The sequence below is a fragment of the Loxodonta africana genome, chromosome 13, assembly GCF_030014295.1.
Source record: "Loxodonta africana isolate mLoxAfr1 chromosome 13, mLoxAfr1.hap2, whole genome shotgun sequence".
Classification (NCBI taxonomy): Eukaryota; Metazoa; Chordata; class Mammalia; order Proboscidea; family Elephantidae; genus Loxodonta; species Loxodonta africana.
Genome location: NC_087354.1, coordinates 52,440,241 through 52,458,063, shown reverse-complemented (window position 1 = coordinate 52,458,063; position 17,823 = coordinate 52,440,241). Strand labels below are relative to the sequence as shown.

The following is a 17,823-nucleotide window of genomic DNA, read 5'->3' as shown; positions in this document are numbered from 1 at the left end:
ACCATGGTGCCTGCTGCCTTCATCACATGGCTGCCACTGCAGAGGAAGATGGTATTCAACCAGGGAAATTCCTCTGCAGAGACCGTGGGATCCTGCTGAAATCAGGGCTTGGAATCAGTTCTTTCCAGTTCCAACCCCTGCTGAGAATTTGCATTTCTAACAAGTTCCCAGGCGATGCTAATGCTGCTGGTTAGGGACCAGCTCTGAGAGCCACTAGTAGAGCAATGGTTCTCAAGATTTATCATACATAAAAATCACCTGGGGATCTTGTTAAAGTGTGGATTGTGATTCAGTATATCTGGGGATGGAAATGCAAATTCTCAGCAGAGATTTGAACCAGAGTCGTCTTAGTTATCTAGTGCTGCTATAACAGAAATACTACAAATGGGTGGCTTTAACCAGCAGAAAATTAATTTCTCACAGTTTAGGAGGCTAGAAGTCCAAATTCAGGAAGCGAGCTCCAGGGAAAGGCTTTCTCTCTCAGTCGGCTCTGGTGGAAGGTCTTTGTTATCAATCTTTCCCTGGGTCTAGGAGTTTCTCAGGGCAGGGACTCCAGGTCCAAAGAACCTCCTGGCTCTTCTTTCTTGGTGGTAGTGAAGTCCCTCTCCTCTCTGCTCCATTCTCTCTCCTTTTATCTCTTGTAAGATAAAAGGTGGTAAAGGCCATACACCAGGAAAACTCCCCTTACATCAGATCAAGGCTGTGACCTGACTAAGAGTGTTGTATTCTTATTAACATGACCTAATCCTGCCTCATTAACACAATGGACTGTTCATTTCCAACTGGGACCATGACCACAGGCATAGAGGCGAGGATTTGCAAAACATCACAAAATGGAGGATAATCAGATCACAAAATGGAGGACAACCACACAATACTGGGAATCATGGCCTAGGCAAGTTGACACACATTTTGTGGGGAGACAATTCAATCCATGACAGGAACCCTGGCTGAAACATTCTCTGACTTGTTCTCTTCCTCATGGAAAACCTGCCTTTCCAGTCCCTGCCTAGAGCTGCCTCCTCGGCCTTCAGAAGTCTGCTCTGAATTTGGCCTTTTAGCTTTAAAGTTTTCTTTTGAGCTGGATCAAGAGAAAGCCCACAGGCTTCTCTCTATCCTCATGCTGTGATGGTCTGCCAAGGGCTTTGACAGGCTCCTGGAGGGGCGCTGTACCCAGCCCTCACCTGAATTCCTGGGGCTGGAGACCAGCAGGAAGCAGAAGGGGCAAGTTTGAGCAGAGCAAGGCCACAGGGCACCTGGCAGGACACACCCCTCGCCAACACCAGCACTCACTTTCTGCAGTTCAAGGCTTGACTCTCTGCCTGGGGTGGATGAGGGTCAATGCATGGAGTGAGGTTGATGTAGCTCAGAGCCCTCAGAGCCCAGCTCCAAGCTTCCTAAGGCTCAGCCCTGAGACACAGGTAGGAAGGCAGCACAGCCCTCAGGGGCTGGGTGTGGAAGCTAAGGTTCTCCAGAAGACCTGAGCCAAGTGCTGAGGTGGGCATGGCCTTGGAACCAGGTGTCTGGTCCCAAATGCCAGGAAGGTACCAGGGAGATAAGATCTGACTTCACCCTGGTCCCGAGGACAAAGCTTGGAAAGAACATTCCAGCCTGAGGAGCCCGTAGGGCTCGGAGCCCTCCTGTTTTTCATCCAAGCCTTTCTTTGTAAAGGGGAAATACCCTCCTCGTTGAAAAAATTCAGACAATCCAGAAAAGCCTGAAGAAGCAGATCTTTTCCAACAATAATACCAGTCACGTGTGTTTACTCCTGTAGACCACAGGGCATTTTCCTACCTTACCAGCTAATTTATTCTCCATCAGAAAAGAATGAGGGGGGAAGCATATATAAATTCATCAAGCTGCGTTGAAGGGGGAAAAGTGACAATTAACCTTACAGGGTGCTATCTCTGGGCCAGGCACGGTGTGGGCCTCTTCCCATATCCCTTTTGTGACCCAAGTATTTTTTCCTTTTAATTTTTTGTGAATACTCTGTGTTTTCAGTAATAGAGGGCATGCTGAATCATTGAGCGTGTCTGAATTTTTGGTAGGTTATACGGTTTTTGTTTTCTGTCTCATTCCACAAATCGTACCCTCGGAGTCCAGTGGTACCTATATGTACCAAATAAAAATTTTCCAGTCATGCTTTTCCTGCCAAAAATTCAATGATTCAGCACAACCTCCTACAATACCCTGTAAAAATGGTAATTAGCAGCACACACCTGTTTTTTTTTTCTCTTTCGTGCTGTTATACAGGGCCCTCCCTGCCTGCCGGCAGCACGTATTATCAGTGGGACAGCAGCTTCCCAATGAAACCCAGAGGTACAAAAAGTAAGTGGTAGCTACTTCCTGAAAGGAATACATTGCCTTATTTAATCCTCACCACAACTCTATGAAGCAGAGCAGTGGGTTTCAAATTTGAGTAAGCATCAGGATCACCCAGTTGTTAAAAAAGGTGCCATTAGGTCAATTTCAACTCATAGAGACCCCATGTGACACAGCAGAACTGCTCCATAACGTTTTCTAGGCTGTAATCGTAATAGAAAGGTGGTGCAGTGGCTAAGCACTCAGCTGCTAACCAAAAGGCCAGCAGTTCGAACCCAGCAGCCTCTCTGTGGGAGAAAGCTGTGGCAGCCTGCTTCTGTAAAGATTACATCCTTGGAATCCCTACGGGGCAGTTCTACTCTGTCCTATAGGCTTGCTAGGAGTTGGAATTGACTTGATGGCAACAGGTTTTAATCTTATGGAAGCGGATCCCCAGGTCTTTCTTCTGCAGAGCCATTGAATGGGTTTGAACCCCCGACCTTTCAGTTAGCAGCTGAGCATTTAACCATTGCACCACCAGAGCCTTGAGGCCTTGTGAAAGCACAGACTGCTGGGCCCCACCCCCCGTTTCTGATTCAGAAGGTCTGGGATGGGGCCTGAGAATCTGAATTTCTGACAAGGTCACACAGCATTTTCGTTGCTACGAAAGGCTAACAGGTAAAGGAGTTTCTTCCCAGTCTCCTTTCGTGTGTTTCACTATTAATCCTTAGTGTTTGGGGAGGTTTGAGAAGGGCATCCGCAGTCCCAGGTGATGCTGATGCTTCTGGTCCAGGACCACCCTTGGAGAACCACTGAGGTCAATGCTATGACTCCCATGTTGTAGTTGAGGAAACTGAGGCTCAGAGAGGCTAAGTTACTTTCCTAAGGCCGCACAGCCAGAAAGCGGCCTTGAAGATATTCCCACAGAGGCCTACCTTATCGCAAAGTCTGTACACTTTCCACTTCCTCCTCCCACGCCCATGCTTCCTCTTACTCCCCACCCTAGGAGCTTGGCTGCTAACCAGAAGGTCAGCAGTTCAAATCCACTGGTTACTCCTTGGGGCAGTTCTCCTATGATCCATAGGGTCACTGTGAGTTGGAATCGGCTCGATAGCAACGGGTTTTTTTTCCTAGCCCACCACACCTGCCTTTAGAAATAATGCTAGCTAGCTTCCTTACCTTGTGGCAAACTCTTTACCCAGCTGGTAAGGTCAGCTGTGAACATTAAAATACAGATTTTTGGGGTTTGGGCTGCTACAGGCCAAGATTCTCCAAGACACACGTAAATCCCAACTCTGTAGCACAGTAAAGATGAGAAATAACTGCGAGTGGGCAGACCACATCATATCCATACAGACCCTGGATGTCACAGCTTCAGTTAGAGAGGTCCTGGACTCAGAGAAGAAGCCCCAGTAGCGCAGTGGTTAAGCACTCGGCTGCGAGACAAAAGGTTGGTGGTTGGAACCCACCAGTCGCTCCAATGGAGAAAGATATGTCAGTTTGCTTCCGTAAAGATTGCCAAAAAAAAAATCGAACCCATTGTCAACGAATTGATTTTGACTCATAATGACCCTCTAGGACACAGGAGAACTGCCCCCATAGGGTTTCCACGGCTTTAAATCTTTACGGAAGCAGGCTGCCACATCTTTCTCCAACGGTGCAGCTGGAGGATTCCAACCACTGGCTTTTCAGTTAGCAGCCAAGTGCATAACCTCTGTGCCACCACTGCGCCACCAGCGCTCGCCAGTAAAGATTATACCCTTGGAAACCCCGTGGGGCAGTTCTACCTGTCCTCTAGGATCATTATGAGTTGAAATGGACTCCATGGCAACGGGTTTGGGTTGACTTACAGAGCACATTTAACAAACAATAGTGGACTGGATTGCTAGCTTCTAGTGAAATCCACGGGGCCCAGGGACAGGGGGTTAGTTCCCTGCTATGACAAACATGTTCTGGCCTTTTCTAGCTCTCTTCTCATTTATCCTCAGGATGGCAGCTGGGAGTAGAGGGAGAGGTCACTGCTGTTTTTTGAGGTGGTTATGCCTCTCTATCTGCTGTAAAGACAACAGTCTCCTTAATTAAATCAGCGTTTTAATTCCCTGTGCTCCCTACCTGCCGTTTTAGGCTCTCCTTTTAGCTCTAATTAGAAGTCACTGGGTGGTGCAAATGGTTAAGCACTCAGCTGCTAACTGAAAGGTTGGCAGTTCAAGTCCACCCAGAGGTGCCGCGAAAGAAAGGCCTGGTGATCCGTTTCCAAAAAATCAGTCATTGAAAGCCCTGTGGAGCCCAGGGTAGAAAGGGGGAGTGTGTTGTCACATTGTGGGGATGGCAACTAATGTCACAAAACAGTATTGTATAAATTTTTGACTGAGAAATAAACTTGAGCTGTAAACTTTCACTTAAAGCACAATAAAAAAAAAGAGAGAGAGAGAGAATGTAAAGGGGCTCTGAGTCCAAAAAGAAAGAAAACACAACGGAGCACGGAGCACAGTTGTACTCTGCACACGTGGGGTTGCCATGAGCCGGAACAGATGCCGGCAGCCGGCGTGGCTTTTTGTTTCAGCTCTAACCACAACTGCTTTCCGCTCCGGAGACCATGCGGTGCTTTCATCTCCGCTAAGGCAAAGCAGTAAAGGGCTCTCCTTCCTAGTCGCCTTCCCTGAGTTTCATTTCTGGTTCTGAGTACTTGGGAAGGGCTTGGGAAGGGTGTCTGGAGCCCTAGGAAAAGTTTGTTTATAGCAACTTAATATTCCAATGGGAACCCTGGTGGTGCAGTTGTTAAAGTGTTCAGGTGCTAACTGAAAGGTCGGCGGTTTGTACCCACCAGCTGCTCTGAGGGAGAAAGATGTGGCAGCCTGCTTCTGTAAAGATTTACAGCCTTGGAAACCCAACGGGGCAGTTCCACTCTGTCGCCATGAGTCAGAATCGAATCAACGGCAGTGGGTTTGGTTTTCTGTTTTGGTAATAGTCCAGCAGGTGCAAGATAGAAGGTAGGAGGAGGTGGGAGCCTGGAGAACTGGGGGCCTGAGGATGAGGTCTGCCAGGATGGAGGATCCCATCCTGATTCTCAGAGGAAATTCTTTAAGACAGTGGAGGAAGGGGCAGCTTGAGGAATGCAGTGGCCGGGTCCTGGGTCACACCAAGTCCAGCCAGAGCTGAGAGCTGCCCAGGCACAGAGGAGAAGCTGTAGCCGCTGCCTGGCACCCTGGCCAAGCCACCACCTTTCCCGGGGTGGTCTCATGGATGCCCGAGGGTTGGGACTTGGAGAGAGGTGGGGCTCCTTCACCCTGTGCTTCTCTAAGACCAAACCTCATCTCTGGGGCTCAGTGCCGATTTCATAGCTCCCTCAGTCCATGTCCTTTGAAGGTTTGCCTTACTTCTCCCAGATCGCTAGCAAACTGTGATGCTGGTTTATTTCTGAACTCACACCAGAGGAGCACCAAGCCTGCATCTGATGTCCGGAATGGAACACCGTGCCCAGTTTCCGCTCACACGAGGTATTCTTGAGTTGTTAGTTCCAGTAAGTTACTCTTTTTGGTTGCTTTGTTGTTTTGAACACACGGCTTCTGTTTGTTTTTTGCCTTAAAAACTGTTTAGGTAAGATGACTCTCCAGACGGCTGGAATTTTCAAAGCTTTTTAACTGAATATAATATACATTCAGAAAAGTGTACATACCATAAGTGACCAGCTTGATGAATTTCCACAAACGGAACACAGCACCCACATCAAGGAACAAAACCTGACCAGCACCCCTCTCATGGTTCTTTCCAGTTGCCTCCACCACTCCAAGGGCACCCACTATTATGACTTCTAACAGCATAGACTTGTTTCAGCAGGCTGCAGTTTATCCTTTGCTCACATGACAACCTGACATGCGGCTGCCTTTCATTTCTGAGAAGGTAAAGCTGCCAGGGCTCAGCAGGATTGATTTGGGGCTGGTTTCCAGTGGTGGGGGTGAGGGAGTCTGTGTTTCATCATCCCCATTCTCTCTCTCTCTCTCTCATGAGATGGAGCCTCACAGCAGCTCTAAAGCCCAGCAGACGTCCAGCGGCTGCTTCATGCATCAGCCATGCAGGAGGGGCCGCATGGAGCAGGGCTGGCCCCATCTTGGCATTCAGATGGTCCTCCTCCTCCAGGGAGCCATCCAGGAGTGGATTACCCAATAAGGAAGGTAAGCACGAGTGTACTTGTGCTTACTTCCTAATCTGTAGTGAACAATTCCACAAGTTTTTCATGTGAAATTGTTCACTACAGATTAGTAAGTAAGCACAAGTAAGCCCGTGCTTACCTTGATTACTGGGTTCTCTGCCCCTGTCAGGAACTGTAAATTGGAAAAGAGGCTTTGATTCTGTAGGAAGGTGCTGTGGGGTTGGGAGAGACAGATGCCAGCCATACCTAGAAGCAGAGTCTTTGATGTGGTGACAAAATGTGAAATTGTTCAGTCCAGATGATCCGGTAAGCACCTTGCCTATTGGATAATCCACCCCTGGTGACTCAGTGTGGGGAATGGATGGGGGATAGAGATTCCTTTCCACGTACTTCTAGAAGTCCTACCATGTGCTCCGGACAGCAGGCGGCCCTGGAGCAGGATGAGTCAGCAGTGTCTACGTGCAAAGAAGCTGCGTTCAGCAGCTGGGAACACCAGCACGTGGCATTTGATTGAATTTGCCCCATTCAGGGCAGCCCTCACCATTTGGAAACCATCCCCCCCTGTCCCACAGCACTATGTTGGGGTTTCTCTCTACATGTGAGACTCTGGGAACAGGTGCCAGCTGCCAGCTGCCTGCTGGGACCTATTTGCCCCTTAGCTGTCCTTTTCCACTCTCGTTGTCACTTAGGGCTGACTCCACATCATTTCATTAATGAAAAACCAAATCCGCATTTGTGCTCACCCCAGGCATGGTGGGCGTCACTAGCCTCTGCCCTGTGCTTCCTCAGCAAAGCTGCTCTAACCATGCTGGACAGAGGGACACAGGCCTGGCCAGAGCCAGCGGCCGGGAAGACGTGCTTCTGGGCTGGTCGATATGGTTCAACAGAGAAGCCCTCCCTCAGGGAATGCCATGACACGGCTATGAGGCAGTAGGAATTTCCTCCCACCCCTTCTTGACACAATGTCTCTCTCCTCTCTAGAACCATCATCTCGCTCTTCCCAGGGGGACGTTAACAGAGAGGCAGGGTGTCTGAGTTATCTAGTGCTGCTATGACAGAAATGCCACAAATGGGTGGCTTTAACAAACAGAAATCTGTTTTCTCACAGTTCAGGAGGCTGTAAGTCTGAACTCAGGGTGCCGGCTCTAGGGGAAGGCTTTCTCTCTGTGCCGGCTCTGGAGGAAGGTCCTTGTCTCTTTGGGCTTGGCTCCTGAGTGCCCTTCATGTGGCTTGGCACCCCTCTTCCGGGTTGTGTTAAATCTCTTTTCTATCTCAAAAGAGATTGACTCAAAATACACCCTACACTAATCCTGCCTCATTAGCATAACAAAGACAACCCTTTCCCAAACAGGATTATAACCACAGGCAACAAGGTTAGGATTTACAACACGTATTTTGGGGGTACACAATTCAATACACAACACAGGGAGTCCTGAAGAGACTTAATTTGTATTTCCCCTGTACCTGGGAGGCCAGTAAAAGAGACAAGGCAAGTTACCTCTGACTCGTGGGCTAGAAAGGTCTGGAAAATCATCTCTAACGGTATCCATAAGAATCATTTGGGGAGTGAGTTAAAAATACAGGTTTTTCAGGCTCCCTCCCTCCCCCAGGTCCAGGGTAAGGGACAGAAATGTGCATTTTTGGAAACCATTCCAGTATAGGTGACCACAAGCTATAGGTTAAAAAAGAATGATCTAGACAATCCCTCCCTCAGCTTACAGATGGGGAAAGCAAGATTCAGTATATCTGGGGTGGAAATGCAAATTCCCAGCTGGGGTTCGAACCAGAACGAACCGGATCGAAGCCCTGTCGTCACCATGCCACCGCCAATGAATCCCAAGGCAGCGTCTCTGTCTGCCGCAAATGCCTCCAGAGCAACAAATTTAGTTAGTTCCACCGTCATGCTCATCATCATAAACTACCTTGTGTATCTTCCATGACTCTGCCCCTAAAGAGACACCAGTAACATTCCAGCCCTTGCCAGGGGCCTCAGGCTCTTGGCCTCCCATTCCTGTTCAAACCAACGACCAAATTTCTAATTTATTAACCGCTGCGCCACCAGAGTTCCTTACTCTTCCTAAAACACAGACTGACTTCCTATCTTGCCCCAGCTAAGTCGATTTCCAGCTGTTTTCTTGCCACCTCACCAAACCAGAGACAGCTAACATCATTCTTGACCCAATCCCTCAGAAACCCCATGGCAGTCTTGATGCTCCTCTCTCTCCATTAAAGAGAAGGACTGATCATCCCCACTTAATCCATCAATCCCTCAAAAACAGGGCAACAACAATTAATTCTAGGCACAGTGACGGCTTAAAATCTGGGGTCTGAGCCAAACATTCAGAAAGAAGCCCTTTATTCTTTGTTTATTGCAGGGTAAACGCACTAGCAGGGAGAGAGGCCCCCTCCTGCTCAAGGGCACCTGGGGGTACCTGGGCATCTTCACCTGGCAGATGTGTTAGAAATTCTTGCAGGGCTCTGGAGGCCTTTACACTGTGACTCCCAAGTTCAAGTGCACAGACCAGGCTCTACTGCTTGGAGAAAGTGCTGGGTGCAACCTGTGCTCCTAAGAGGCCACAGCCTGCAAGGACCCACTCTTTAAAGAAGCCTGACTACACTCTTTTCACAATGCAAGAACCACTCTTCTCCACCCTCCCCAAAATAACCTCCACAGAGCATGACGTTTGTGGCTCTCTTTCAACACAGCCATCTCAGAAAGTACCGAAAATCTCTACTTACCAGCGTAGGTCCACTTGGATCCTGCAAAGAACAAAACAAAGCAAGTAAGTACAACTGAACTTGAACAAATTAAAGAAAACACTACAGATGCTTTTGGAAATGAGTGAGACTGAAAAGGAGGTGGATGTCCAGAAATTAAAACCTTTTCTGAGTCTATGTCAGTGTAACTGCTTCTTGGAGCAGCTGTGTTTCAGAGGGAAGCTCAAGGACAGTGACATTCATGCAGGGCTGATGGGTTAGGGAGGGGTCTTATTGAATAGAAGCCTCCCAGACATTTTAGAGAAGACTTTGTTGCCTGAATAGGTAATAAATTTACAGGGCTCAAAACCCTGAAGCTCTCAAAGGGTACACAGTGACAGCTCCTCCTCCCGCCCTGTCTCCCTGCTTCCCATTAAAACCAAACCAAACCTACTGCCATCGAGTCAATTCCTACTCATAGCGACCCTATAAGACAGAGTAGGACTGTACCATAGGGTTTCCAAGGAGCAGCTGGTGGATTCGAACTGCCGACCTTTTGGTTAGCAGCCAAGCTCTTAACCACTGTGCCACCAGGGCTCCAAGCTTCCCATTACAGACAACTAATTTTATCAGTTTATTGTGAACCCTCTCACAGTACCATTACACACACATATGTATTTATATTATTCTTCCCCCTTTTCACACAAACGTTAGCCTGCTGGAAACTGTTCTGCATCTTGCTGTTTTCCACTTGACAACGTATCCTAAAGAACAGCTCACATCCATACACAAAAGGGAGAAAACTAATCTCAAAAGGAAAGTGTTTCTTTGAGGATGTTCCCTTTCTCTTCCGGGAGAATTCCAGGGAAGGTAGGAGGGTAGGAGACACTCTGCCAGGAATACAACGGAAGTCACCTCCCCTTCCATCTCCTCCATACATAAAGGTCCTTAGTTCCTACATCAAAAATGTATATTTAAAAGGTTATTTCAGAGCCGCACTCTCCTTATGCAGCCTGCCCACCCCTGTTTCTAACTCCAAAAGGGACCCTGAATTGAGACTTATTCTTCTGGGTATTGCCAAGCACACTGCCAAGGAGGGGCCCACTCAGCTCCTAAACCCCTCTCTCCTGCTATCTCCCAACAGCCCTGTGGTTCTTGGCTTGCAAAGGTGTAGCTCCTTTCTCTCTTGAGAATCGGTCTGCAGTAAAACTGACTGACTGAAACAATCTGCTCGCATCTCAACTGGGTATTCCCTACTCAAGCCAAGGGTAGTTTTTAAAAGCTGAAAGAGGACTGAGCTTCCCTCTCCCCTTGGCCCCATCCCCACCCAAGCTGGTTTAATCTCATTTTTAAGGGGTCCTAGTGGCGCTCCTTGGAAACCGTATGGGGCAGTTCTACTCTGTCCTATAGGGTCACTATGAGTCGGAATCGACTCGACAGCAATGGCTTTTTTAGTGTGTAATAGGAGCCCTGGTGGCACAGTAGTTAAGAGCTCGGCTACTAACCAAAAGGCCAGCGGTTCAAATCCAACAGCTGCTCCTTGGAAATCCTATGGGGCAGTTCTTCTACTCAGTCCTATAGTGTCACTATGAGTTGGAATCAACAGCAACAGGTTTGGTTTGGGTTTGAGCGGCATAACAGTTAAGCGCTCAACTGCTAAATGATAGGTTGGTGGTGTGAACCCATATAGCAGCTCCGAAGGAGAAAGACCTGGCAATCTGCTCCCATAAAGATTAAAACAAACCAAAAAAAAAAAAACCAAACCCAGTGCTGTTGAGTCAATTCCGATTCACAGCGACACTATAGGACAGAGTAGAACTGCCCTATAGAGTTTCCAAGGAGCGCCTAGTGGATTTGAACTGCCGACCATTTGGTTAGCAGCCGTAGCACTTAAAGCTCTACGCCACCAGGGTTTCCCCATAAAGATTACAGCCAAGAAAACCCTATGGGGCAGTTCTACTTTATCACATGGGGTCACGATGAGTCGGAAGGACCCCAACAACAACTGCAGCAACCTCCTTTTGCTGTTGTTGTGCTGTTTAATTTCTTTGCCTCTGTGTTTTTACTTAATTTTTCTAATGTAATAAGTAACTTTACTTACTTTTTGGTGAAATTATATACAACAAAACATAACTTCACCATATTCTAAATGACGTTGGTTACATTCTTCAAGTTGCACCATCTTTCTTGACAACCTTTTCCACACTATTTCACCATCAACACAAACTCACTGCCCCCCTAAGCTTCTCATCTATCTTTCGAGTTGCTGTGGTCAATTTGATCACACACAGGTAATTCTTTAAAAGAGTATAATGCTTAATGCAGACATTCTTTCCTAATTGGGCTAAACTACTATTTGGTTCAAAGTTGACTTCAGGGGAGAGTTTTTGTTTGTTTTAAAATCTTGTTTTTGTTTTATTGTGCTTTATGTGAGAGTTTACAGAGCAAATTAGTATCTCATTAAATAATTAATACACAGATTTGTTTTCCCAACCCCACGATGTATCAACACTCTCCCCTTCTCCACCCAGGGTTTCCCTTTTTCATTTGTCCTCCTGTCCTTTCCTGCGTTCTCATCTTTGCTTTTAGGCTGGTGCGCCCATTTAGTCTCATATACACCGTTGAACCTCGGAGCACGTTCTTCACGTATGTTATTGTTTGTTTTACAGGTATGTCTAATCTTTGGCTGAAGGGTAAACTTCAGGAGTGGCTTCAGTTCTGAGTTAAAAGGGTGTCTGGGGGCAAAACTCTCGGAGTTTCTCCAGTCTCTGTCAGACCAGTAAGCCTGGTCTTCTTTTTGTGAGTTTGAATTCGTTCTATATTTTTCTCCCACTCTTTCTGGGACCCTCTATTGTAATAGAACAGTCGGTGGTGGTAGCCTGGCACCATCTAGTTCTTCTGGGCTCAGGCTGGCGAAGGCTATGGTACTAGCAGTCCATGAGTCTTTCAGACTAATCTTTCCCTTGTGTCTTTGGATTTCTTCATTCTCCTTTGCTCCAGATAGGATGGGACCAGTAGCTTAATTTTGTTTTTAATCTTAAAATTTAATTAGTATGTTTAATCAAACTTACACCTGCGCATGGTTTTAAGAGTTAGATGATTCTATAAAGCTTTTTATGAAAACAAACAAAAATACCCCAGCAGTACCCTGACGCTATCTACTTATTCGCCTACTCCCAAGGGCAAACACTTTGACCCTTTTTAAATGATTCTTTTGGTATTATCTCCGTATCGCTATAAAACATGCTTATATTGCTCCTTCTTGATTTTTAGGCTTAGGTATTATTTATTGACACCCCACCCTGGAAGAGGAGGACTTAGGTCTTTTTCACACACCTGACCCTCACCACCTTGTTTTATAGGTGAGGAAATGGAAGTCCACTGGGGTGCAGTGACCTGCCCAAGATCACGTGGCTGCCAAGGGTCAGGGCAGAGCCTCTCCACATTTACCATTACTTCCTGTGAACTCAGAGAATCTTCGAACCTCCTTCTAAATCTCTGGGGGGCGGAGGGTGGTTCAGCTCCCTTGGAGTATCTGATGAGTTCTAGGCAGTACAGTCAGCAGTCTTGGTGTCACCCAATGTAGTGACTCATGGTGTCACCCCCCCATGATAATTAACACACTCTTGTAGCTAAAACACCAAATAATTTCACAAAATCAGCGACCATAAAAATACTGGCAGCAACAAAAACAACAGCACGGGCTTGTCGCATGTGCAGAGAAAACCACATGATTCCGAGAATCATTGTAATTGGGTAATAATGACAGCTCTGACGAAGGTTAGAAGGTTCAAAGAGTAAATCAGCACACAGTTTTAGCCTTGTAGGTATATTGGTATGTGTGAGCTGGGCTTATGAAATTTTTTGCTGTTATAACTAACTACAGGAATTTTTAATAAAAAATAATAAATTTCCACTGAAACACTTCACAAAAATTTTATGGACAGTCATTCTGGTGTCACCCCCTCTGACAGCCTGCATCCCACCACACCTCCTTAGTAATGTCGCTGGTTCTGTGGACTTTTTCCCATTAAAAATGTCCATAAGCATAAACCCAAACCCAAACCAAACCCAGTGCCATCGAGTCGATTCCGACTTATAGCGACCCTATAGGAGAGAGTAGAACTGCCCCATAGAGTTTCCAAGGAGTGCCTGGCGGATTCAAACTGCCGACCCTTTGGTTAGCAGCAGTAACACTTAACCACTACACCACCAGGGCTTCCCATAAGTCTAGACACACAAAATTTCATGCATAATTAATTTCAGAAAGTCCACAGATCGCTTGAAACCTGCTAGACATTCCAAGGGTATTAACAGTCCCAAGGTTAACCTCCTCTGAAATAACAACTGGGTGAAGATATTTAGAACCATAAATAAACCAACTTTTGTGTGACCCCCAAGTTCGCTACCAGCCCTGTTCCTCAAACGATAGTGAAAAGGAACAAAGGAAGCATGCCTTGGAACCTAGCTACCCAAGACGTCAAATCTCTTTTCTCGACATTTCCTGTCCGCATTTTGTTTGAGGGGTTCACTACTGAAGTATCATCGTGGCTTTCCAAGACACGTGAAACCGGATAATTGCCACTTAGCCAGCAGAGCACTTGGAGCTCAGTATGTAAAATTTCACAAGTAGCAGCAATTCATCCTCACTTCTTCCCTGGAAGGCACAGGCCACTCTGTGATCCTGGAGGCTACCAGCAAGCCATCTCTGCCTTCTGAGCCATTCTGCCCTGGCCCAAAGTTTCAATTGTCCACCCCAAAACCAATCCACTGCTTCACTATCCTTCTGCTGCTATCTTCTCCAAAGCTTTCCAAGCTGAGGTTTTCCCCGTTATTATAGCCGTCATCCTAGATGTTGTTGTTGTTAGGTGCCGTGGAGTAAGTTCCAACTCTTGGCGATCCTATGTGCAATGGAACGAAACACTGCCTGGTCCTGCACCATCCTCACAATCCTTGTTGTTTGAGCCCATTGTTGCAGCCACTGTGTCAATCCCTCATTGTCAATCGACACCAATTCACTGAGCGTCTTCCTTTCTTTCATTAACCCTCTACTTTACCAACCATGATGTCCTAGATGAGGCATCAGCATAATAGTCTATAAAGCTCAGGGACAAATGTTGCCTAGTGAGCATCTGGGACCGTAAGACCTCAGGTGGTGACACAAAACTGGGGGATTTGTCCTTGAAAAGCAGCAGCAACCAGAGCAAGCTTTCTTGTCCTCCTTTCTCGAAGCAAGGCTGCTAGGTCTTTAAGACCTGGTGCTCCAGGTATAAATAGAAAGGCCTGGAGGGGCTCAGGAGGTGGAGGGTGGGGAGAAACAGCCCTGTAAAATGAAGTAAGGATGCTCTGAGTCAGGAGGTCTCATCTGGTAAAGACGTCAGCTTAGAATGGCTCTTGGGAAGCCTTTCAGGTGTGCGTGCTTCATTTAGAAATGGCACCTCTTGGTTTCCAGCCTCTAGTGTAGGGGCAGGAGTCTCAACAGGATTAAACTGGCAGGCCAGGCCGACCAGGCCAATTCCCCAGGGGCTACAGGAGGGAAATTGCTCCCTTCCCATACAAGGTCATTAGCTCTACCTGGGAGACTTGGGTGGCTAAGCCCCAATTCGTGTTAGAACCTGCAGCCCCAGCTCACACTGGGGAGGGAGAATGCCCTGGGAGTCCACTGAGGAAGTGGAATTTATAAAGATCCAGGTCAGGGGTTTAGGGCCTGGCTGCTTCCTGTCCTGATGCTAGAACCTTCCCTGAGTACCCATCATCCCCACACTAGGTACAGGCAGGGCTGGCTCTGCAGAATTCATTAAAACGCCTCAAACCGCCACAGCAACTAAGAATTTCAAAGTTTATTCCAGAAGACCCTTGACCTCACCTCATGCACTGCTCCCCCCCCATCTCAGGCATTTTTCTCAGGCAGTCGCCTGACCACACTTCAGCCCACTTCTCAGTTTAACCTGCTTCAACCCAATCTTGGGTTAATTCTGACACCGTACACCAGTGATTTTTGCTTTGACTTTGTCCTATGAGGCAGTTAAAAAGCCAAGAAACTGGCATAAGAAATAATAGAATAAAAAGTGTGTTCTTAGAATCTAGGGGTAGGCTGGCTGGCTATTCAGTGTAGGTTAAAGTGGATTTCCTGCCCCCACCCCCACCAATTCACCCCAGAAGCTTTCCCCATTCCTCAGTTTGAAGGATTAGGAGAGAAGGGGTGCAAAGGAGGAGGGGAAGAGGAAAGAAAGGGGAGAGGAGGGAGGGGGTGGGAAGAGAGGGAGTGGGAGAGAAGAGGAGGCACGGGAGGAAGAAGGTGGAGGGAGGTGGAGGGCACTGAGGGCAGGGGAGGAGGAAAAGGGAGAGGGAGGGGGAGGGCAGGGAAGGGAAGGCGGGAAAACTAGGCAGAGGAGAGAGAAAGGAGGGGGGCTGCTCCAGAGTGAGAGGGAGCATGGGGCCAAAGAACAGCTGCTTCTCTCTTTTGTCCTGAGGCAGCCTGGAGCTAAGAACGTGATTTCTAGTCATGCTAGGGTCCCAGTTTGGTTGTCTAGAGGAGAAGGGAATGAATACATGTCAGAGTTTGCAGTTTTAAAAATTAATTTCAACTTTTATGTAGCTCCTTTCTTCTCCCACTACGTTCTGTTTGTCCTCAGCCAGTTGAGGGAGATAATATCAAGCACATCATGCCAGCCAGTGGATTAGAATTTAATTAAAACAATCTCAAAGCCAATCATAGCCGGGCTGCCTGCCTCCTCCTGCCCTTCCACACGCAGGCATGGTGACCTCCCAGAAAGACGGCACAGAGCCTTTAGGCAGCTGACCAGGACCAATTTCCTACCACCACTGCCCAGCCAGGCAGAATCGATTTTCAGCCATTACAATTGCTTTTGATCCCTCTATAAATGTCTCAACCCAACCTGGGTCCAGGAATCAATCTACAAATGCTAGAGCTTCAGAGCCCTCACAAAGGGCTTGCAACTTAGGGCAAACTCTGTCAAGGGCAAGGCGCAGGGATGGATTACACAATAAGCAATGTACACACGGGCTTAATTTACTAATCTGTGGTGCACAATTTCATTCACTCATGGGATATCTTGCTTACTGGTTAATTTGCTGCTGGCTGCTGCAAGAGCCACCAACCATTACTCAGGAAGTTTCCACAAAAGTCACCATCTACCCTCCCCCCCAAAATGTGCTTGACCAGCTGTTGGAAAGACAAGCAAACGGTTGGGATCCTTCTCTTGTTCCAAAAGATTAACTAGCCTGACCCTTGGCCATTCACTGTAACTCCCTGCCCTGCCTGGCCCTGAGCCCACAGTTCAGGTCCACCCACACCCCACACCATCCTCCCACCCAACTCAGCACCCTCAGCCTCCAGCCGTTGGGGTTAAGAGCACTAATTACACTGAGAACTAAAGGGTGTGTGTGTGCCCGAGCGCACGTTCAGAGAGGTAGAGCCCTTCGGGAGGAAAACAATGATTAAGGGTGGGCCGCATCATTCCTCTGATTTGGAGGTAAAACTTTTAAAATGGTAAAAAGTCTCACCCCCCAAAGAAAGGCACCCATCCCTGTCTGGGGTTCGGCGCTGGGGGATCTGCAAGCCGTTTCTGGTGGTCACAGGTAGCAGAATGCCAGTCAGTTCTCTCTCAAATGCACGTGGAGCTGGGGCAGAAGATTGTAAACCCGGGTTCCTTTTCTCCTCTCTGGTTACCAGGTTTTCCCGCCACCAGCTCCTGAGCTGGGGGTGCTCAGAGAACACACAACGAATTTTAACACCAAACCAGAACCACACACCGTTAGAAAGACAGTCTGCTTCCTCCAACAGCACTAGGTCGTGCGTTCCAGAGGCAGACGAAGCATCCTCTCTAAAAACGTGGTATTTGACCTTGTGCATGTTCTTCCCCGCTCCCTAGTAATGATTTTAATTAGTCTTTAAAGAGTCCCGCAGGGAATCTTTCTGGCCAGGAGTGGCTGGGCTTCCGGACTGTTAGCAAAGAAAGAGGCAGAAACTTTACCGTTCACTGGGGCTGGGTTGGAAGGCTGTTGCTTTAAGATGACAAGCAGCAGGACAGCAGCCGCGTGCAGGCTGCAGTGGGGCATCTTCGGAGAGCTCAGACACCAGCCAGGGCCCGCTGCCCCGCGGCTCCCGCTCCTGGTAACTCCGGGGTCGCGCAGCACTCAGAGTGCCGGGGCGCGCACCGGGACCGCGTGCGCGCAGCCCCGCGGCGTGGCGAGCACGTCCTGTCTTTGGGCTCCCGGCTCCCCGCTGGCTGCTTTTATGGAGCGGCTCAGCCCCAAACAAATGATGTCATCCTGCGGGGATAAGAACGCCCTGCCTACCCGAGGGCTCGTCCCCAGTCCAAGGTGAGTTGTAGCCAGAGTCTCAGCGCTCCGCGGGACAGTCCCCAGTTCTCGTGGGGGAGCAGCGGAAGGGCTTGGGTGAGATCCCTCGCCTCAGCCCTATCCGGAGGGGAGCCTCTAGGGATTTTCCCCGGCTTTTTCCGTCGCTGCCGCTACTCAATAGCCGCTGGAGCGCAATGCCATTTGGACAAGAGCCTCCTTCAGGGCCCAAGAGCAGTGCCTGCCTGGACTGGGCACGCCTTAGGGATTCGGTGGCTGCATTCAGATCCAGAATTTCTGCGGATCCTTCGGATCGTTCGGTGCTTCCTGATTAGGTTCTTATCTAGGAAATT

General features: G+C 48.2%; 1 protein-coding gene across 4 annotated transcripts in view; it reads right to left on the bottom strand.

Annotated features, from left to right (window-relative positions):
- The window catches only part of CA12 (carbonic anhydrase 12), a 63,641-nt gene extending 46,279 nt beyond the window's left edge, over positions 1-17,362 (bottom strand). For all 4 annotated transcript variants that reach the window (XM_010598030.3, XM_023558316.2, XM_010598031.3 and 1 more), the window contains exons 1-2: positions 17,146-17,362; positions 9,191-9,211 (exon numbers count right to left, since the gene is read on the bottom strand). In XM_010598030.3, coding sequence (XP_010596332.1) covers positions 9,191-9,211; positions 17,146-17,230 — 106 coding nt within the window. In that variant the 5' untranslated portion in view covers positions 17,231-17,362. The remainder of the gene's footprint in view (positions 1-9,190; positions 9,212-17,145) is intronic.
- Between the last annotated feature and the right edge of the window lie 461 nt (positions 17,363-17,823).